Source organism: Salmo salar, chromosome ssa16 (assembly GCF_905237065.1).
Source record: "Salmo salar chromosome ssa16, Ssal_v3.1, whole genome shotgun sequence".
Taxonomy (NCBI): domain Eukaryota; kingdom Metazoa; phylum Chordata; class Actinopteri; order Salmoniformes; family Salmonidae; genus Salmo; species Salmo salar.
Genome location: NC_059457.1, coordinates 2,257,981 through 2,281,008, shown reverse-complemented (window position 1 = coordinate 2,281,008; position 23,028 = coordinate 2,257,981). Strand labels below are relative to the sequence as shown.

Sequence of the window (23,028 nt, the reverse complement as noted above, 5' to 3'; positions counted from 1 at the left end):
CTGTTGGAGAACAGACATTGTTACATGAGCCAAAATAATAAATGCCATTTAGAAAATGCTTTTATAACAAAGCAATTCACAGTAGCCCATGCAAACATTTTCATATGGGTGGCCCCACCATAAAAATCTTAGCCCTTCCCCATAGCCCTAACCCTTTTATGTTTGCAGATCTGTAAGGCGTAAGCAATATGGTGTAATTCTACTAAGTCACTGCTAATACCTATCCAGCCCCTTCGGGGCCGAGCGGAAGGTAGCATATTACATTGTTACAGCAAGGATTCTATATGTTTCTCCTCTTACCTCTTTATGCTGACAACAGCTGTCTCTCCTGCTTTCTTCAACACCTGGTCCCATTCCTCGTCATCTCCTCGGATCAGGTACTGTTGCAGGTCCATCTCCTTGACCTTCTCCATGTCCTGTTTGTGTTTCTCCTGGAACTCTTTGGCTGCCTCATCCTGGGGAGAAAAAACCCCCATTTAATCTATGTTGCATTCATATACTCACTGTACCATTGCATATTATGGTCTATCTATGCCATTCATAAAACGGAGGAGAGTTCCGTACTAGATCATCATTGAGGGTTTTGACCGTGGGCTCCATGGAGATGTCTTTAGATACAACCATCTCTGCCTCAATGGCCTTCTCCTGGATTCTGTTGAAGAACTAAAACAGCACACAAACATGGTGAAAAAAACTAAACAGGTAATAATGAGTCAACAAGCTGTCATTGTCTGAGACACAGTAAGTATGAGACATGAAAAACTTTAGGACATTTCATCATACAATAGCTTTTCTTGGTTCGCTACTTATAGCTAAGCAGGATGGATAGAATGGTAGAGTAAGAAATAAAACATTTAAAATCTTAATTAACCTCCCCGGGCAAGGTGGGACGTTTGCGTCCCAGCTAGTTAACAGCCAGTGGAATCGCGTGGCGCAAAATACAAATACCTCAAAAATGCTATAACTTCAATTTCTCAAACATATGACTATTTTACACCATTTTAAAAGACAAGACTCTCGTTAATCTAACCACATTGTCCGATTTCAAAAAGGCTTTACAGCGAAAGCAAAACAGATTATGTCAGGAGAGTATCCTGCCAAAAATAATCACACAGCCATTTTCAAAGCAAGCATATATGTCACAAAAACCAAAACCACAGCTAAATGCAGCACTAACCTTTGATGATCTTCATCAGATGACACTCCTAGGACATTATGTTATACAATACATGCATGTTTTGTTCAATCAAGTTCATATTTATATCAAAAAACAGCTTTTTACATTAGCATGTGATGTTCAGAACTAGCATACCCACCGCAAACTTCCGGTGAATTTACTAAATTACTCACGATTAACCTGTTAGGGCTCGGTGGCAGTATTTACACAGCCAGATAAAAAATGTACCCGATTTAATCTGGTTATTACAACTGCCCAGAAACTAGAATATGCATATAATTATTGGCTTTGGATAGAAAACACCCTAAAGTTTCTAAAACTGTTTGAATGGTGTCTGTGAGTATAACAGAACTCATATGGCAGGCAAAAACCTGAGAAGATTCCTTACAGGAAGTGGCCTGTCTGACAAGTTCTTGTTCTTCTTGACTCTCTTTATTGAAAACTGAGGATCTTTGCTGTAACGTGACACTTCCTACGGCTCCCATAGGCTCTCAGAACCCGGGAAAAAGATGAATGATGTAATTCCAGCCCCTGGCTGAAAAACATTAGCGCCTTTGGTAAGTGGTCTATCAGAGGACAATGACACTGAGGCGCGTGCACGAGGCGACCCCATGTTTTTATTTTCTCTGTCTTTGAACTAAAACAACGACTCCCGGTCGGAATATTATCGCTTTTTTACGAGAAAAATGGCATAAAAATTGATTTTAAACAGCGGTTGACATGCTTCGAAGTATGGTAATGGTATATTTAGAATTTTTTTGCCACGAAACGCGTCGTGCGCGTCATCCTTCTTTACACTTCGGATAGTGTCTTGAACGCACGAACAAAACAGAGGATATTTGAACGTAACTATGGATTATTTTGAACCAAACCAACATTTGTTATTGAAGTAGAAGTCCTGGGAGTGCATTCTGATGAAGAACAGCAAAGGTAATAACATTTTTCTTATAGTAAATCTGACTTTGGTGAGGGCTAAACTTGGTGGGTGTCTAAATAGCTAGCCCTGTGATGCCGGGCTATCTACTTAGAATATTGCAAAATGTGCTTTCACCGAAAAGCTATTTTAAAATCGGACATAGCGAGTGCATAGAGGAGTTCTGTATCTATAATTCTTAAAATAGTTGTTTTTTGTGAACGTTTATCGTGAGTCATTTAGTAAATTCACCGGAAGTTTGCGGGGGGTATGCTAGTTCTGAACGTCACATGCTAATGTAAAAAGCTGGTTTATGATATAAATATGAACTTGATTGAACAAAACATGCATGTATTGTATAACAATGTCCTAAGATTGTCATCTGATGAAGATCATCAAAGGTTAGTGCTGCATTTAGCTGTGGTTTGGGTTTATGTGACATTATATGCTAGCTTGAAAAATGGGTGTCTGATTATATCTGGCTGGGTACTCTGCTGACAATCTAATGTTTTGCTTTCGTTGTAAAGCCTTTTTGAAATCGGACAGTGTGGTTAGATTAACGAGAGTCTTGTCTTTAAAATGGTGTAAAATAGTCATATGTTTGAGAAATTGAAGTAATAGCATTTCTAAGGTATTTGAATAACGCGCCACAGGATTCCACTGGCTGTTACGTAGGTGGGACGATTTCGTCCCACCGACCCTAGAGAGGTTAACGTTCACAAAATACATAAATTATTTTAAGAATTATAGATACAGAACTCCTTTATGCAATCGCGGTGTCAGATTTTAAAATAGCTTTTCGGCGAAAGCACATTTTGCAATATTCTGAGTACATAGCCCGGCCATCACGGCTAGCTAATTTGACACCCACCAAGTTTGGCCCTCACCAAACTCAGATTTACTATAAGAAAAATTGGATTACCTTTGCTGTTCTTCGTCAGAATGCACTCCCAGGACTTCTACTTCAACAACAAATGTTGTGGTACCAAATAATCCATAGTTATATTCAAATACCTCCGTTTTGTTCGTGCGTTCAGGTCAGTATCCGAAGGGTGACGCGCGAGTGCATTTCGTGACAAAAAAATTTAAAATATTTCATTACCGTACTTCAAAGCATGTCAAACGCTGTTTAAAATCAATTTTTATGCGATTTGTCTTGTAAAATAGCGCTAATATTCCAACGGGGCGACGTTGTATTCATTCAAAGGCTGAAAGAAAAAAATTGAGAATTCACATGAACGCGCATCTCCAGTGTCACTGTTCTCAGCCTGACCACTCACAAAATCTCCTGCTGTTTTTCGCCCAGCGACAGGAGAGACGTCATTCCACTTTCTGGCGCCTTCTGAGAGCCAATGGAAGCCTTAGAAAATGTCACGTTACAGCAGAGATGCTGTATTTTCGATAGAGATGCCACAGAAGGAGAACAAATTGTCAGACAGGGCACTTCCTGTATGGAATCTTCTCAGGTTTTGGCCTGCCATTTGAGTTCTGTTATACTCACAGACACCATTCAAACAGTTTTAGAAACTGTAGAGTGTTTTCTATCCAAATCTACTAATTATATGCATATTCTCATTTCTGGGCAAGAGTAGTAACCAGTTTATATCGGGTACGTTCTTTATCCGGCCGTGCAAATACTGCCCCCTAGCCCCAACAGGTTAATTACATTTCCCCTCATGGGTACTAAATGTGTCTTCTCACCTGCACTACTTTCCTGATGAGGCGGTTGAACAGTCCCATGAGCTGAGAGCTGGGCAGGTCAATCTCCTTCTCCAGCTGGTCCACTGATTTATGCTGCAGCCCCACACCTAGCAACAGAGCCTGGAGATGAACAGACAGGGTTATAGACTAGTAAAAATAAAAAGAGGGGGATAGACAAGAGTTACACTACATTGAGAAAGAGGGAGAGAATGAGCGAGTGTATGTGCATGTCTGTGTGCACACGTAACGTCCTACTCACACACTGTGCGGCGGACAGGGTCACGTCTCCCAGCTGTTTGAGGAAGAACATGCGTGCCACGGCAGGGATGAGGTCCATGATGAGGTGGTAGTCCACCATGTTCCTAGAGTACATCTCCAGACGCTTCAGATCATAGGGGCTGAACTGACCAGACAGCTCAGAACTGCTCAGGGCTGGGGTAGAGAAAGCATGTGAGACATTGAAAACCACTCATCTGTAGCCCAAATCATTCAAAAGTACTGGCCCAAAACATTCAAAGGTTAGGGTAGACGGTCAACAGGTGGGGACACCCATTTTGGTCTAGTTAGATAATCTCAGGGACAGTGGTGGTCGGATTTTTGACTTGTGGGGAGGGAAGGAGGGAGCGAAGGGGAACTTACCGGGGCTGGCATCCGTCTTGGTGGTGCTCTTGTTCTGCAGGATGTTGAGGGCCATACTGGGAGAGAAGCTGCTGAACTGGTAGGAGAGCAGAGACAGGAAGCGCCGACGGAAATCTGGAAGAAACAAAGACAAGGTGAGTTGTAATGCAGAGGGAGAATAGAGTAGAACATCAGATGATACTTTATTTTCCACTAAGAGACAGAACACAGCACACACAAGCCTCACCTTTCCAGAAGGCAGACAGCCACTGGCCCTGTTCAGGAGCCTCCACTGTGTTGAGCTCCTTCAACATCACCAATGAGTGCTCCCCCGTCAGGTCATTCTGGGAATGACAACACCACACCATGGGTCAAAAGACAAAACCAAGCATTACAATAAGGAATACTCCAATTTCAGCACAATGATGTAAAGTAGTAAATTGTAGACATTTTCCACTTACAGGGGTTTGCCGCAAATAGACAGGGACAAAACCAGCTTTCTTCCAAAACCTGTGCAGTAACAAAAAAAAGTAATGAGTAATACTTGGAAAAACAGAGGTGATGGTAGAGCCAAATGCAGAGTTTCCCCAGTGTCAGTAAACACCAATTATGTATATAAATCTATGGTAAATAATGCTTACTTGAGCAGCGGAGGTGTGAGGCCATAGGATACTCCCAGGTATTCTAGTCTCTCAGCCCTCCTCTCACTCAGCTTCAGAAGCAGAGGAGGGAGGTCCTTCCTAGGGTGTAACACCTCTTCTAGGAGGCTCACCGCCTATAAATTAACAAGACTTAGCAAAGCACCTCCTCCAACAGTGTGACAACAATCAACTCCGTCTCAATGCTGCTTTTTGGAGTCAATGTGAGTGAAAACAAAAGACAGGAGTCTGGATGACTTTGCTCCCTGTGGATGTGATTTATACTCATGGAATGTGTATGTTCAGGGGACGGTTTTTCTGTTGGTGAGTGTGCAAGTGTTTCCAGGCGTTTGAGTGAGGCATTACCTCGCTGGTGACAGAGGTGATCTGGCTGTTAGCGGTCTGTGCGTTCTCATCCATGTAGGGGAACTGACCCTCGTAGTACAGCTGTAACTGTTGCAGTGCTCTGGAGCCATAACCCATCTCCAGGACAGACAGGGAAATAACCAGTTAAAGGGATACTTCTGGATTTTGGCAATGAGGTCTTTTATCGACTTCCCCAGAGTCTGGGGTGCAGTTTGAAGGAAGTTGCTGACAAGTATTAGCGCAATGACTGGAAGTCTATGGGTATCTGCTAGCTAGCAGATGCCAATAGACTTCCAGTCATTGCACTAATGTTAGAAGTAGTTTTGCAAGCCAATGTTAACTTCCTTCAGACTGGATACAAAGGCATAAAAAAAAATCAGTATCCATGAGTTCATCTGACTCTGGGGAACTACATTACCAGTCAAAAGTTTAGACACATACTAATTCAAGGGTTTTTCTTTATTTTCACTATTTTCTACATTGTAGAATAATAGTGAAGACATCAAAACTATGAAATAACACATGGAGTCATGTAGTAAGCAAGAAAGTGTTAAACAAATCAAAATATATTTTATATTTTAAATTGTTCAAAGTAGCCACACTTTGCCTTGATAACAACTTTGCACTCTTGGCATTCTCTCAACCAGCTTCTTGAAGTAGTCACCTGGAATGCATTTCAATTAACAGGTGTGCCTTGTTAAAAGTAAATTTGTGGAATTTCTTTCCTTTAATGCGTTTGAGCCAATCACTTGTGTTGTGACAAGGTAGGGGTGGTATACAGAAGATAGCCCTATTTGGGGAAAAACCAAATCCATATTATGGCAAGAACAGCTCAGAGAAATGACAGTCCATTACTTTAAGACATGAAGGTCATTCAATCTGGAAAATTTCAAGAACTTTGAACGTTTCTTCAAGTGTAGTCTCAAAAACCATCAAGCTGGCTCTAATGAGGACTGCCACAGGAAAGGAAGACCAAGAGTTACCTCTGCTGCAGAGGTTAATTTCATTAGAGTTAACTGCATCTCAGATTGCAGCCTCAATAAATGCTTCACAGAGTTCAAGTAACACACATCTCAACTTCAACTGTTCAGAGGAGACTGTGTGAATCAGGCCTTTATGATCGAATTGAAAATCACACTGTAGCCCCACATAGTCAACACACCTACATACAACTCAATCGCTTTGGAAAGTCAGAACCAAAATATGTCTGTTTAGAGAGCTGCACAAGCACAACTAACAAACCACGAAATACATGGGGGAAAAACAGAACTTACCCCCTGATAGTCAGGGTTGACAGCGATGCGCACCACCCTGCCTCCAGACAGACTGCCAAACTCTGGGTCTTGGAACTGCAGAGAGCACAACGTTAGAACTTTTCAATGACAATAGTGTGAGATTATCAGTGGGAAACCATATGGCTCCAGGCTTTAGGCCTGTATTCTCAATACCTGCTCTGACACGGTCCAGGGGATGAGGTCACCGGAAGCCTTCTTTCCTCTGGACAGACTGTTGAGGATGGACTGACGAGAGATCTCTCCTTCCAGACACACCTGAGGGGAACATTACGCGCACATACATAAACAAAACTTAAGGTAGTCCATCGTATCCGATGATGATGATGATGATTTCTACTACTGCTTGTGAGTTTGCTGACTGTAGAATCCGATGCCACATGCACACTGTCTGCCAGACAGAGGACACAAAGGCCGGTGCAGGCATTGTCATATGCCAGTTGCTTTGCCAGGCTACGTTCAGTCCTTTTTCCCCTCAACCAACTGCACTCCTTGATGGCGGAGGCCGCGCCAGGTGGAACGGTCCGCAGTAACCGTCTGGAGGGAGGCAGGGTCTATCCCACACTTCTTTGGTGATGTCTTCAGTTGGTCCTTTAGCCGCCTTTTCTGCCCACCTGCATAGCAATGGCCAAGTTGTAGCTGTCCATACAGCAGCTTCCGTGGCAGGCGATCCTATGCGATCCGGATGGCATGTCCGAGCCATTTAAGCTGGCGGTGTGCGATGGACGCCTCAATGCTCTTGCAGTTGGTTCAATGTAGGATCTCAGTGCGGAACACAGTCCTGCCAGGTCACTTTCAATATGCGTTGGAAGCATTTAACTTAATCGTGGAAGGGGGCAGTATTTTGACGTCCGGATTTAAAGCGTGCCCGTAGTAAACTGCCTGCTTCTCAGGCCCAGAAGGTAGGATATGCATATTATTAGTAGATTTGGAGAAAACACTCTGAAGTTTCTAAAACTGTTTGAATGATGTCTGAGTATAACCAAACTCATATGGCAGGCAAAAACCTGAGAAAAAAATCCAACCAGGAAGTGTGGAAATCTGAGGTTTGTAGTTTTTCAAGTGATTCCCTATCCAGTGTCAATGGGGTCATTTTGCACTTCCTAAGGCTTCCACCAGATGTCAGTCTTTAGAACGTTGTTTCATTCTTCTATTGTGAATGGGGAGAGAATGAGCCATTGGAATAAGATGACTGAGAAAATGACATGAGCTCAATCGCGTGCGCTCACTAGAGAGTTAGCTGTGTTCCTTTTCATTTCTGAAGACAAAGGAATCGTACGGTTAGAATATTATGGAAGATTTATGATAAAAACATCCTAAACATTGATTTTATACATCGTTTGACATGTTTCTACTAACTGTAATATAACTTTGACTTTGTCTGAACTCACTGCGCGAGCACAGTGGATTTAGATTACTCGACTGAACGCACAAACAAAAATGGAGGTATTTGGACATAAAGATGAACTTTATCGAACAAAACAAACATTTATTCTGGAACTGGGATTCCTGGGAGTGCATTCCGATGAAGATCAAAGGTAAGTGAATATTTATGTCATTTTTGTCATTTCTGTTGACTCCAAAATGGCGGGTATCTGTATGGCTTGTTTTGATATGAGCGCTGTACTCAGATTATTGCAAAATGTGCTTTCGCCGTAAAGCTTTTTTGAAATCTGACAGCGGTTGCATTAAGGAGAAGTGTATCTATAATTCTTTGAATAACAGTTGAATATTTTATCAACGTTTGAGTATTTCTGTAAAAAGATGTGCTCATTCAGCGGAAGTTTTTGGGAGGCAAAACATTTCTGAACATTACACGCCAATGTAAAAATTGGGTTTTTGAATATAAATATGAACTTTATCGAGCAAGACATACATGTATTGTGTAACATGAAGTCCTATGAGTGCCATCTGATGAAGATCAAAGGTTAGTGATTAATTTTAGCTGGATTTCTGGTTTTTGCCTTTCCTTGCTTGGAAAATGGTTGTGGTTTTTCTTGTCTAGGCGCTGTCCTAACATAATCTAATGTTATGCTTTCGCCGTAAAGCCTTTCTGAAATCGAACAATGTGGTTGGATTAACGAGAAGTGCATCTTTAAAATGGGATATAATAGTTGTGTGTTTGAGAAATTTGAATTATGAGATTTTTGTTGTTTTGAATTTGGCGCCCTGCTACTTCACTGGCTGTTGAATAGTGTGTCCCGCAGGTGGGACGCTAGCGTTCCACATACCCCAGAGAGGTGTGAAAGGACTCCAGCTGTTTTAAGTGCGGCTGTTAAGTGTTCATGGTTCACATCCAGAAAGGAGGGTAGATACACACACACTGCCTGATAGACTGCAACTTTGGTGTGTAGGTGCAGGTCGCTGTTAAATTCTTGATTCTGGATATCCTGGTCGATGTTGCAATCTTCCAATATTTAAAGTGTGGTAGAACGGCAAGTGAGGAGCAGGGTTTTCATTAGCCAGTAATAGCCAGCTTTTGACCAATATTTATTATTCAAAGCAGATCATTTAAAGTGGTGTGAGCGGCTAACCGTCCAGGAGAAGAAGGGGAAAAAATGATCACATTGCAAAATAATGCTATTAAGCCTATTCATTGATGGAAATACAGTACATTCGACTGGTTATGCTCATCGGTCTACTGGTTAATTTGCATAATTTTGTGGAATTAAATTGCTGCTTGCCCAGTATATTCATTATGCATCTTATTTATCATGAGTACAGCATAGAGATATAGAGCCTTTGAGCTGAAAATCTGTCAGACAGTGAAAGAGCTGCTGCTACAGCACCTAAAAAAGCAAATCCTTTAGGCAACAGAAAGCAGGCTTCATCAGCGCGTCACCCACCACTTTGCAATGAGCCGGAGACCATAAGAATTTTTAAAACATATACTTAATTGTTTGAAACCTGAACATTTTACTACATGAGGCATATCTTACCTTCAAAGTAGCCTAGCCAAAATCAGACCATATTTGTGGAGGCAATTATTTTATATAAACTTTCTTTCATTGTCCAGTAGCCAACGGCACAATCCTTGTCATATCAGCAATCCATGCTAGTTGTTGCACATTAGTTATCCCCTTTCTCTAAATGTCCAACGGATATTTTCACGTCTGTCACATGAAGCCGCTCGCATGTCACATACTGGCCACACCGCTCGCGTGCATTGGTTCAAAATAAATGTGCACATACATGTTATTCAATCATTGCACCCACACTGCTCGTGAAGAAAGAAGAAAAAGAAGCCTGTTGGAAGGAGAGATGACGAGAAACAAATTCGGGTTTACCGTTTTATCTGTGGATTGTCAGAGTAGAGGACCTTGTGTATTTCAGGTAAAATAACAACCCAATGTTTATATACACCAGGATAAATGAGCTAGCAACAGCAAGCTAGCTAGCTAAATTGCCATAACTGTTTAATGCTTTTCAACCCATCCACAAATTAATATAATTGGTTCCGTTTGTTTTGAGATTTCAACCTGCGTGTTCCGATCGCTTCTGGTGTGGGTGAACAAAATCAATGTGCATGCGTCCGGTTTGGTCAGCATGTAACTTGCGCACATTACTGCGATTAGCCCCCTAGAGTCTATGTCTGCGCCACCACTGAAATCAAATTAGCATAATACAAAACCCCCATAAAAATGGGTCAGTTTAAGCTAGAGATGGGTTTTTTGGTGCATTGGATGACTCTCTATTCACTGCATCCGCCGATGTCGCACTTCTGCATCTGCGGTGAAAGCAGAGCGTTAGAGCGGCGTTTCTCAGACCATGAGACATCCCAAAAAATTGGTCTTCTCACAAAAACATCTGTAGCAGCCGAATGTTTTGGTCTGCAAACTATTAAGACCCTTCTAAAGAAATATGACTCTCTCAAACACGATGTTCTTCGTTTCGCTCTACGACCCCCATAAGCGCCTTGGGTCTCGTTTATAGTTGGTACAGTCGATCTGCCAACTTCTGGCTGTAACGTCCAAACAATTTCGTCTACACACTAATATGAGACACTTCAGAACAAACTTCCTTTAGATTTACTTGGGTGGGGGTGGACGGGACTGTTGTTCCATGTAGTGAATCTGTTAGTCAATGTGTTTGTATGGGCTAATAGCAGTAAGGCCAAATACAATCGCATCAAAAAACGTTTGGGGGAAACGTCAAGGTGTCTTAAAATTCTAAATCAAATACCAAAATTATTCTTGGTATGAACGTCTTATAACAACTCCATATAGCTTAGTAGAACCCCACCTCCAGCTTATACAGGGCTTAGACTAATGGGTTATAATGTGAAGAAATCATAGTTTATAAAAATGTTAAGCTAAATGTTCTGATCTGATGCGTCAGACTCATTGCTTTAATCTTTAAAAAAAAAAATGTATGTAGCCTAGGCCTACTCGTTTTATGCATTTGGGAACCATCATCCCACAACGGTCCCAGAGACTGTTTGGAATAGGCAATTTTTTTCCTTGACAAGCCGACCAATAGAAGAGTTAAATTTTCTACTGTGAGGACAGTAGATTGACATGGGCTAGTGATTTTGCTGTTCGTTACTCGTCTTGTGGGCTGAGGAAAAGCACATTCATTCTAACATCTTCAAAGTGTGCAATAGAATTTCGGTAAGAAGGACCGCACATCGTTGCATCCTCGACTTGCATGTTATGTTAACATGAATTACCATAATCTAAATGTGATTTGTCATTCTGAGCACTGTGGGTGGACACCGTAACCAGGTTATGAATGACAGAACAGCTATTTCCATGTTAAAATGTTATGGGATGCGTCGTTCTCCATTGTTTTTGATGGTAGGCCACTCTGGTAGGCCTACATTATGATCAAATAGCCACAGTAGCCTACATCTACAATTGATTGGTGTATCTCCAAAGCACAAGAAATCCAATCTTGTGCTGACAAATATGACATGCACAACTTTTAAGATGCCCTGAAGACCACCCGCAGCCCAAGAAGTTGCGTTCGCTGTCCCCTCAGAAGTGCAGATGGGTCCACTCTGATAAAATAAACTAAGATATTCCAGAGGTGGGGTGAACACTTTGTAGCTCTCTTAAGCCAACCGAATGCAGTTGACTACTTCATCTCCAACCCAACTTTTCTGAGGTCTGCGCCGCCATCAGGTCACTGGGGGGAAAAAAGGGGGGGCTCTCTCTGTACCAGTGCAGTTCTCCTGTTCATCTCTGAGATGTGGAGACATGAAAATATTGTCACCAAATTCATCGACACATCACTGAAGACCTGCTACCGGAGTCCCAGTGCCGCTTCAGAAAAAGCAGAAGCATGGTGGACATAATTTTCAGTCGACACCAACTGCAAGAAAAGTGCTGTGAATAGAAACGACACGTTCATGGCCTTTGTGGACCTCTCCAAGGCCGTCAACACAGTACACCGTGAACTCCTTTGGAAGGTCCTCCTGCAGTATGGCTGCCCTGGGAAATGTGTGAACAAACTGCCTGAGTTCCATGAAGGGATGGTAGCCAGAGTAAAAGTTGGCATTCAGGAGTTTGAACCCTTTGAAGTCTCTCACCTGAGCGAGCGAGCGAGCGAACGAACACACACACACACACACACACACAGTTTATTCACCTGTATGACAGCCAGGACCTCTGGCAGTGAGTTCTGTGTGGGAGGAACAGGAGGCAGTAGGCAGAAGAGGTGATGTGCCGGGGCGTCTGACAACATCTGCAGGTCGTTGGGAGAGTTCTGGAACCAGCAGAGGGCAAAATCGGTAAGAAAACAGATATAGACAGGAGGAAGGTTTGTCTATAGAGGAGCCACCAGGTTATTGGGACAGACATGTAATTCACAGGCAACCAAGGCTCCAACATATATTCTCTTATTACAACCTCATTGATGCCTGGTGAGTTCATAACGCTGGAAAAAAACAAACATTCTCCAGACAAAACATTCTCCAGAATCGATTTCGTGCTGTTATCTACCTCAATTTTCTTTATAATTAAGAAAACTGAAATTCTACATATGAGTCTCTGATCATTATGCTTACTACTGACAGATACACATTTAAGAAGTTCCTAAAAGAGTCACAAGATGGCTCTTTAATTTTTCCTTACAACAAAATCCTACTTTCTGTGAACAATTTGAAACCGAATTGAATGAATTCATAATGATCAACAAAAACTGTCAATGATCCTGATTTTATGGGATGCCATCGAAGGTTTTATTAAAAACAAGGACGCTGCATTTGCATCTGGACTGAATAGTTCACAATTAAAAGATAATCAGAATTGGAAAAGGTGTAAACAATGATAGTGTTCAAAGTGTTTTTTCAGACCAGGTATCAGTAATGATAAATAAGCAACTATTGAATCTGAATCAGGTGAATTACTATCAAACCCAAATTAAAATCAACCAAAGATTTTCAAGTTTGTATTAAAAAAACAACTATTGTACACCTCTGATTATAAATCCACACCAAGTCAGATGGAGTCATTAAAAATAAATAAATAAAGGTATTCTCTCAGCTGAGAAAGTCGGCTTTCTCTCTCTCCATGAACTCAACATGGCATTGGATAACATGAATAAAGGCAAATCACCTGGTCGGGATGGTATTTCTCCTGAGGTCTATTTAACATTTTGGAACCAATTAGGTCCACTGTTCAAATGTTCATACAGCACTTATTTTGTCGTTATGTGTTCTCACAATCGCCCCCCCTATCTTTGATAAATAGAGATATACCATTTTCAAAAATTCTGTTATCCCGTCTCGAAACTCACTTAGCCAAATTGGTACATCTGGACCAAAGTGGGTGTGTAATCCTCAAATAACATCCGTCATCAATTACATATCTCACATGCTTCATCACAAACCCAAGCTCCTTGGGCAGTTCTCTTTCGATGCAGAAAAAGCTTTTGATTAGAATGGTCATACACACACACACACACACACACACACACACACACACACACAGTACCAGTCAAAAGTTTAGACCCCTACTAATTCAAGGGTTTTTCTTTATTTATACTATTTTCTACATTGTAGAATAAGAGTGAAGACATAAAAACTATGAAATAACATATGGAATCATGTAGTGACCAAAAAAGTGTTAAACAAATAAAAATATTTTATATTTGAGATTGTTCAAAGTAGCCACCCTTTGCCTTGATGACAGCTTTGCACACTCTTGGCATTCTCTCAACAAGCTTCACCTGAAATGCTTTTCCAACAGTCTTGAAGGAGTTCCCACATATGCCGAGCACTTCTTGGCTGCTTTTCCTTCACTCTGCGGTCCAACTCATCCCAAACCATCTCAATTGGGTTGAGGTAAGGTGATTGTGGAGGCCAGGTAATCTGATGCAGCACTCCATCACTCTCCTTCTTGGTCAAATAGCTATTACACAGCCTAGAGGTGTGTTTTGGGTCATTGCCAAGTGTCGGCTGGAGTGGTGTAAAGCTCGCTACCATTGGACTCAAGAGCAATGAAAACACGTTCTCTGGAGTGATGAATCATGCTTCACCCTCTGGCAGTCCGACGGACGAATGCATTGTGCCAACAGTAAAGTTTGGTGGAGGAATAATGGTCTGGGGCTGTTTTTCATGGTTTGAGCTAGGCCCCTTAGTTCCAGTGAAGGGAAATCTTAACACTACAGCATTCAATGGAATTATAGACGATTCTGCGCTTTCAACTTTGTGGCAACAGTTTAGGGAAGGCTTTCTCCTGTTTCAGCATGATAACGCCCCCTCGCACAAAGCGAGGTCCATACAGAAATGGTTTGTCGAGATCGCTGTGGAAGAACTTGACTGGCCTGCACAGAGCCCTGACCTCAACCCCATCGAACACCTTTAAGATTAATTGGAATGCTGACTGTGAGCCAGGCCTAATCGCCCAACATCAGTGCCCGACCTCACTAATGATTGCTCGTGGCTGAAAGGAAACCCTGCAGCAATGTTCCAACATCAAGTGGAATGAGATGGTTGACGAGCAGGTGTCCACATAGTTTTGGTCATGTAGTGTATCTTTGGTCAGTTTTGGAACATATGGGACTCGGCTCCAATTTCATTAATATGATTAAAATACTATGTCAACCCCTCAGCCATAGTAATGAGGCAATGCCTGTCTGTTCTGAATAACTAGAAGTAGCAGGCAAGGTGATCAATTTTATTGTCTATGGCACACCTGGCCCAGGCGATTTGACAATCGAAAGAAATTACAAGAATGTCTCGGCTCATACTACGGATCATGTCTTCTCATTATACGCCGACGATATCTTACTTTTGTAAGGCAATGTTCATTGTCTGGATAAAGTATTTATCCTCATCTCCGTTTTTACAATTTAAATTACAACCTGTCATTTTAATGGATTTTTACTTGGATTTCATGTAATGGAAATACACAAAAAGTAAAAAAAAAAATTGAAGTGGAAAAAATAACTTGTTTCAAAAATTTTAAAAACTACAAAACAGAAAACTGGTGCGTGCACATGTATTCACCCCCTTTGCTATGAAGCTCCTAAATAAGATCTGGTGCAACCAATTACCTTCAGAAGTCACATAACTAGTTAAATAAAGTCCACCTGTGTGCAATCTAAGTGTCACATGATCTCAGTATAGCTGTGTGATGTATTTAGGCTGAGACTGCTGACCCTGGCTGTCACAGTACTCTATTGACCCTGGTCTAAAGTAGCGCACTATATAGGGAATAGGGTGCCCTCTGAGACAGTCATACTGTTTCAGCTCTCTGCTGCTCATCACTGTGCAATAATGATAGAGGTGACCATTGTAGAAAATGTTGCTGTGTGATGTATTTTTTTCACACAGTGTTCCCTTTATTTTTTTGAGCAGTATATATATATATATATATATACACACACACACACAAACGTTCTGAAAGGCCCCCCAGAGTCTGCAACACCACTAAGCAAGGGACACCACCAAGCAAGCGGCACCATGAAGACCAAGGAGCTCTCCAAAAAGGTCAGGGACAAAGTTGTGGAGAAGTACAGATCAGAGTTGGGTTATAAAAAAATTATCCATAACTGAACATCCCACGGATCACCATTAAATCCATTATAAAAAATGGAAAGAATATGCACCACAACTAACCTGCCAAGAGAGGGCCGCCCACCAACACTCACAGACCAGGCAAGGAGGGCATTAATCAGAGAGGCAACAAAGAGACCAAAAAGGACCCTGAAGGAGCTGCAAAGCGTCGCTGCAGAGATTGGAGTATCTGTCTATAGGACCACTTTAAGGTTTAAGCTCTTTAAGCTCCACAGAGCTGGGCTTTATGGAAGAGTAGCCAGAAAAAAAGCCATTGCTTAAAAAAAATTAAAAAAAGCAAACATGCTTGGTGTTCGCCAAAAGGCATGTGGGAGACTCCCCAAACATACGGAAGAAGGTACTCTGGTGAGATGGGACTAAAATTGAGCTTTTTTTGCCATCAAGGAAAATGCTACGTCTGGCACAAACACAACACCTCTCATAACCCCTAGAACCTCATCCCCACAGTGAAGCATGGTGGTGGCAGCATCATGCTGTGGGGATGTTTTTCCATTGGCAGGGACTGGGAAACTGGTCAGAATTTAAGGAATGATGGATGGCGCTAAATACAGGGAAATTCTTGTGGGAAACCTGTTTCAGTCTTCCAGAGATTTGAGACCGGGACGGAGGTTCTCCTTCCAGCAGGACAATGACCCTAAGCATACTGCTAAAGCAACACTCCAGTGGTTTAAGGGGAAACATTTAAATGTGTTGGAATGGCCTAGTCAAAGCCCAGACCTCAATCCAATTGAGAATCTGTGGTATGACTTAAAGATTGCTGTACACCAGCAGAAACCATCCAACTTGAAGGAGCTGGAGCAGTTTTGCCTTGAAGAATGGGCAAAAATCCCAGTGGCTAGATGTGCCAAGCTTATGGAGACATACCCCAAGATACTTGCAGCTGTAATTACTGCAAGAGGTGGCTCTACAAAGTATTGACTTGGGGGGGGGGTGAATAGTTAGGCACACTCAAGTTCTGTTTTTTGGTCTTATTTCTTGTTTGTTTCACAATAAAACATATTTTGCATCTTCAAAGTGATAGGCATGTTGTGTAAATCAAATGAGTCAAACCCCACAAAAACATTTTTTAATTCCAGGTTGTGTGGCAACAAAATAGGAAAAATGCCACTGGGGTGAATACTTTCGCAAGCCACTGTATATAGAGACATATGGTGTCTCCTATTTCCAGGGAGAGGTGGTCTTCACTGATATATCCCGTAAACTATGCTTTGAACCCATTATTGCACACACAATCTCTATTTGGTGCAATATTTTAAAACAGTGCATTTCAGAATCAAAATGGCATGCCCATACTCCATTATTTCACAATAATGCAGACTTTTGCTCCCCCCCAATGGCCAAATGTGGAATCTGTACCGTTGCTGATATCACGGACAGAAATGGTTTGAGAACGTTCCAAGATTTTAAAGACGAACATTACCAGGCAACTCCTTTTTTGTAAATTTACAATTCAGGTCAGCTATAAATAACATTGGCACCGGCCAATTACCCAGGAGAACAAAAAATCCCATTGTGAAATTGTGCTTTTAGCCTATTAATTGATGGAAATATATTTGACTGGTCATGCTTATCAGTTTATAGGCCAACTTGTACAGTATATTTGTTATGCATCTTATTTATCACACGTGTACAGCATACATAGACCTACAGAGCCTTGCGCTGTCAGAGAGCACAATGCTGCTGCTACAGCATCTCAAATAGCAAAATCATAGGCAACAGAAAGCAGGCATCATCAGCGCATAGCACACCACTTTATTTATTTTACTTTACCAGGTAAGCCAGTTGAGAACAAGTTCTCATTTACAACTGCGACCTGGCCAAGATAAAGCAAAGCAGTGCAACAAAAACAGAGTTACACATGGAATAAACATTACGTACAGTTAATCACACAAAAGAAAATAAAGATTTTTCTATTCATGTACAGTGTGTGCAAATGTAGAAGAGTAGGGAGGTAGGCAATAAATAGGCCCAAGAGGCAAAAATAATTACAATTTAGCATTAACACTGGAGTGATAGATGTGCAGATGATGATGCGCAAGTAGAGATACTTGGGTGCAAAAGAGCAAAAGGGTAAGTAATACTATAGGGATGAGGTAGTTGGGTGTACTATTTACAGATTGGCTGTGTACAGGTACAGTGATCGGTAAGCTGCTCTGACAGCTGATGCTTAAAGTTAGAGAAGGAGATATAAGACTCCAGCTTCAGAGATTTTTGCAATTCGTTCCAGTCATTGGCAGCAGAGAACTGGAAGGAAAGGCAGCCAAAGGAAGTGTTGACTTTGGGGGATGAGCAGTGAAATATACCTGCTGGAGCGCGGGTGGGTGTTGCTATGGTGACCAGTGAGCTGAGATAAGGCAGGGCTTTACCTAGCAAAGACTTATAGATGACCTGGAGCCAGTGGGTTTGGCGCCGAATATGTAGTGAGGGGTGAGCTGGAGGCAGTATGCATTTTGAAAACATATACTTAATTGTTTGACACCTGAACGTTTTACTACATATCTTCAAAGTAGCCTAGCCAAAATCAGACCATATCCATGGAGGCAATTATTTAATATAAACGTTCTTTAATTGTCCAGTATCCAAAGGCACTATCCTAGTCATATTAGCAACCCATGCTAGTTGTTGCATATTAGAAATGTAGAAAGAGGAGATCTAACAGACATTTTCATCTGTCAGATGAAACCGCTCCCATGTGTGGTGCGCTTCTGACAAGTGTTTTCCCACTAAATGCATTATAGAAAGCACATTCGGGCGTAGCCTACTGCCTTGAAGAAATAGTAGTTTATCAACATGTTAAGCTAAACACTCTGATTTGTTGCATCACTCATTGCTTTTAAGCGTCACACACAACTGTCCCAGAGTCTGTTTGGAATAGGCTATTTCTCAACAAGCTGACCAATACAATAGGTCAACTTCTCTACTATGGGGGATAGTAGATTGACATAGGCTAGTGATTTTGCTGTACGTTACTCGTCTTGTTTGTAGAGGAAAAGTAACATTTGGACAGTTATCCTAATATCTTCAAAGTGCATCCTCGACTTGCATGTTCTGTTAATATTACTTACCATAATCTAAAGATAGAGATGTGGGGAGGTGTTACTTCTTGGATCTGCGGTATGATCCTGATGATCAATGCTTTGTATTTGTGTACTTTTTACTAGTGTGTGCAATGCTCAGGCTCACCTTGTAGTGCGAAGCCACATAGAGAGCCATGAGCCTCTGTAGGAAGGCTTCAGATGCCTTGTGGTAGCAGAACAGTGTGTCTCTGTTCACATAGTATCTGTACAACACAGGTTAAGGATGACAAGAGCAGCAGCAACGACTAAGACAATCATATAGCGTGCCACTAAAGACCACAATACTGAATTTGTTTTAGAGCCAAACAGCAGCCCTGTAAAGCTGAGGAATGGAGCTTGAGAAATAACCACTGAACAGCATTATCTATTGCACCATGAAAGGATACAGGTCGCAGGTCTGTGGCAGGGGGCAGCCAGAGATGACTCTGGGGATGTTTAGACAGTCCAGACACAGCAGCTCGTTGAGCCACCTCTCTACAGGGTCTCCCATGGCATAACGGATGGACTCATGGAGGGACACCTCTTGGAGGGAGCGAGCTGGGAGAGGAGGAACACAATAATTAAAACACATTACAGGTACAGATGCAAAGTAATGTATTTTTTGTTAATCTTTCTTACAACCGCATTAGTCTTTCAATACTAGCACTGACTTTGCAGATAGTTATTTTGTAGAAAACTTGATTAGCAATTACTGTGATCGTTGGTTTTACCTACAGTAGTTGAACGCATTGAGTGCGAGTCTGGATAAGCCTAGGGTCTGCTACATGACTAAAAGGTACATGTAAAATGTAGTAAGGGTGTCTTGGTCACCTGCATTTAGCCTGGCTGTGTTGGTGCTCCTGTTCTCTGCTGACAGACTCTGCTGGCTCTCTGAACTCTGCTGCCTCAACTGCTGGATCAACTTCAGGGAGAGAGAACGACCTGTGCCCTCATACCTTTCGGGATAAAAAGGGGAAAATCAGGAACACAGACAGTTTGTGCTATGGTGCACCGGGGGGGGGGGGGGGATCCAGAATCACATACACACATGCCACTGACCCGTTGATGGTGGAGGCCATGAAGACCAGGTATGGTCCAAGCAGCTTCTTGACCAGAGGAAGGGGGATGGCTGCAGCCTCATCTATCACCAGCAGCTCAGCCTGACCCAGCTTCACTGAATCAGCTGGGTGGATGTACTGAATAGTCTGTCTATGCTCCTTAAAGATGTTGACTCTAACCACAGCCTTGCTGAACTCAGGGTTCAGAGACTGGATGATCTCATAGTCCAGGTGCTCCTGGGAATGGGATGTTTAAGTTAGGAATATATTTAATAAAGCTTCCATTGTCTAACATATAGTTGACTCACAAACAGACAGACTATAGAGACAAAGAAAGAGAAGGGTCACCTGGTATTGAAGGGCATCGAAGCCTTTGAAGATGAATTCAAACAGAGTGTGCAGGTTGTCTGGGCTGGGGGAGGTGATGAAGATGTTGGAGTAGCTGTGGAGAAAGACAACAGGACACTATGAGCAGCAGTATGTCACAGTATGGAGTGTGAGTTAAGGGACTCCACACAGATCACTGTTTGCAAATGCGTCTCCTCCAACATAGGGACAAGCACACTTACGTAGATCAATCCAAAAGTGTAAAGACTCATGAGTGTTTGTGTGAGAGATGAGGTAGGTTAATCAGCAGTAAACCGTACCCAAATGCCACAGCCCCAGCCACAGCCAGTCCCAGTGCTGCAGACTTGCCCCTGCCTCTAGCTGCAGTCAGAGCCACAGTGCTCCGCAGGGTCTTCTCTGAGATGGCCTCGATGAACTTCAGCACCGCCTTGGCCTTGGAGGGAGAGACCGCAACAAACCATAAGCTAAGAAACACACACTATGAATAACAGGATCTCCACTGAGAGGTGCAAAGCTTGGATATCAACTAGTCAATAAATGCTGTCCTACACCCATTTACCCAATTGTCTTCTGACAGGTGGCGTTACTACTATTATCATGTGATGCCAGTCTCATCCAGAGCAGATGGATTCACGCTATCTGATGTAAGACAATATCCTATCCCCTTGATTTATATATGAGAGTATGTCCTGACCTGGTCCATGGTCTTGCAGCTGTCCACCAGCACACCAACAGGCTGCGTGTCCTGTAGAGACTCCTTTAACTCATTCAGCTCCTGTTCCCGTGGCGACAGACTGTCCTCCTGCAGGAAGGAGACAAATGATTGGTCAAAGGGTTAGTCAGGTTATAACCCAGAAGTCAATGAATGGAGTTTTTGGCTTAAGTCAAGTTCACTAGGCACGAAACTGAAGGAACCTTGCTACAGTGTGCTCTAATCAACACGACCCAGGATTGCTGTGGAGCATGGGATTGTGTGCTTACCTGAGTCTTGGGAGGAACAGGCTTGATGTTGGCAATGTGGCTGGAGATGGGCAGGACGTTGAGCTGGTCGTCAATGACAACGCACGTCTTACAGGACGACAGAGATAGGATGAACCTGGAGGGGAGGGCAGTTAGTTACCATGGATATGGTATCAGTAAGGGTTATATGGCTTGTCAGTCATTTAACTTCTCTAGGGTAGGGGGCACTATTTTCACCTCCGGATGAAAAGCGTGTCCAAAGTAAACTGCCTGCTACCCAGACCCAGAAGCTAGGATATGCATCTAATTGGTAGATTTGGATAGAAAATACTCTAAAGTTTCCAAAACTGTTAAAATAATGTCTGTGTGTATAACAGAATTGATTTTGCAGGCGAAAACCTGAGAAAAATCCATCCAGGAAGTAGGACTTTTTTTATTTTTTGTAGTTTTCTATTCAATGCCATTATAGTATCCATTGACTTAAGACTCAAATTGCAGTTCCTATGCCTTCCACTAGATGTCAACAGTCTTTAGAAATTGTTTCAGGCTTGTATTCTGAAAAATTAGGGAGTAAGACCAGTCTGAATGACTGGACCCTAAAGTCTCAGAGCTTTTTCATTCGCAATCCCGAGAGCGCGCCTTTCTTGTTTACCTTTTATATTGACGACGTTATTGTCCGGTTGAAATAGCAATTATTTAGGCTAAAAACAACCTGAGGTTTGAATATAAACATCGTTTGACATGTTTCTATGAACTTTACAGATACAATTTGGATTTTTTGTCTGCCTGTTGTGACTGCGTTTGAGCCTGTGGATTACTGAAGAAAACGCAAACAAAAAAACGGAGGTTTTGGATATAAAGAGACTTTATCGAACAAAACAAACATTTAATGAGTAAATGAATGTCTTCTGAGTGCAACCATATGAAGATCAACAAAGTTAAGTGATTCATTTTCTCTATTTCTGACTTGTAACTTCTACTTGGCTGGTTACTGTTTGTAATGATTTGTCTGCTGGGCTATGTTCTCAAATAATCGCATGGTATGCTTTCGCCGTAAAGCCTTTTTGAAATTTGACAGTGGTTGGATTCAAAAGAAGTTCATCTTTAAACCTATCTATAACACTTGTATGTTTTCTGAATTTTTATAATCAGTATTTCTGTTTTTGAATTTGGCGCTCTGCAATTTCACTGGATGTTGGTCAGGTGGGACGCTAGCGTCCCACGTACCCTAGAGAGGTTAAAAAGAACAAGGAAGCCCTTGTTTGAATAGTCCTCGAGTTGTAATTGGGCGGCCATATTTAAACTACACTGAACAAAAGCAAAAAGCGCAAAATGTAAAGTGTTGGTCCCATGTTTCATGAGCTGAAATAGAAGATGCCAGAAATGTTCCATACACACAAAAAGCTTGTGTCTCTCAAATTTGTTGACAGAGCATTTCTCCTTTACCAAGATAATCCATCCACCTGACAGGTGTGGCATACATATCATGAAGCTGATTAAACAGCATGCTCATTACACTGGTGCATCTTGTGCTGGGGACAATGAAAGGCCACTAAAATGTGCAGTTTTGTCACAACACAATGCCACAGATGTCAAGTTTTAAAGGACCGTGCAATTGGCATGCTGACTGCAGGAATGTCCACCAGAGCTGTTGACAGAGAATTGACTGTTCATTTCTCTACTATTAGCCGCCTCCAACGTAATTTCAGAGAATTCGGCAGTACGTCCAACCGGCCTCACAACCGTAGACCATGTGACCACACCAGCCAAAGCCCTCCAAATCCGGCTTCTTCACCAGAGACATCGTCTGAGACCAGACGCCTGGACAGCTGATTAAATTGTGTATTTGCACAACCTAAGAATTTCTGCACAAACTGTC

The 23,028-nt window shown here is 42.1% G+C and overlaps 1 protein-coding gene across 1 annotated transcript in view; it reads right to left on the bottom strand.

The window, feature by feature from the left end:
* The window catches only part of nat10 (N-acetyltransferase 10), a 37,969-nt gene that overhangs the window by 1,936 nt on the left and 13,005 nt on the right, over window positions 1–23,028 (bottom strand). The window contains exons 7-26 of the mRNA XM_014147631.2: window positions 21,171–21,285; window positions 20,884–20,991; window positions 20,489–20,622; window positions 20,190–20,283; window positions 19,843–20,078; window positions 19,615–19,739; window positions 19,191–19,341; window positions 18,911–19,007; window positions 12,295–12,411; window positions 6,862–6,963; window positions 6,688–6,762; window positions 5,414–5,530; window positions 5,051–5,184; window positions 4,871–4,919; window positions 4,657–4,753; window positions 4,431–4,544; window positions 4,051–4,223; window positions 3,792–3,911; window positions 565–663; window positions 301–455 (exon numbers count right to left, since the gene is read on the bottom strand). Of these exons, the coding sequence (XP_014003106.1) occupies window positions 301–455; window positions 565–663; window positions 3,792–3,911; window positions 4,051–4,223; window positions 4,431–4,544; window positions 4,657–4,753; window positions 4,871–4,919; window positions 5,051–5,184; window positions 5,414–5,530; window positions 6,688–6,762; window positions 6,862–6,963; window positions 12,295–12,411; window positions 18,911–19,007; window positions 19,191–19,341; window positions 19,615–19,739; window positions 19,843–20,078; window positions 20,190–20,283; window positions 20,489–20,622; window positions 20,884–20,991; window positions 21,171–21,285 (2,412 nt within the window). The remainder of the gene's footprint in view (window positions 1–300; window positions 456–564; window positions 664–3,791; window positions 3,912–4,050; window positions 4,224–4,430; window positions 4,545–4,656; window positions 4,754–4,870; window positions 4,920–5,050; window positions 5,185–5,413; window positions 5,531–6,687; window positions 6,763–6,861; window positions 6,964–12,294; window positions 12,412–18,910; window positions 19,008–19,190; window positions 19,342–19,614; window positions 19,740–19,842; window positions 20,079–20,189; window positions 20,284–20,488; window positions 20,623–20,883; window positions 20,992–21,170; window positions 21,286–23,028) is intronic.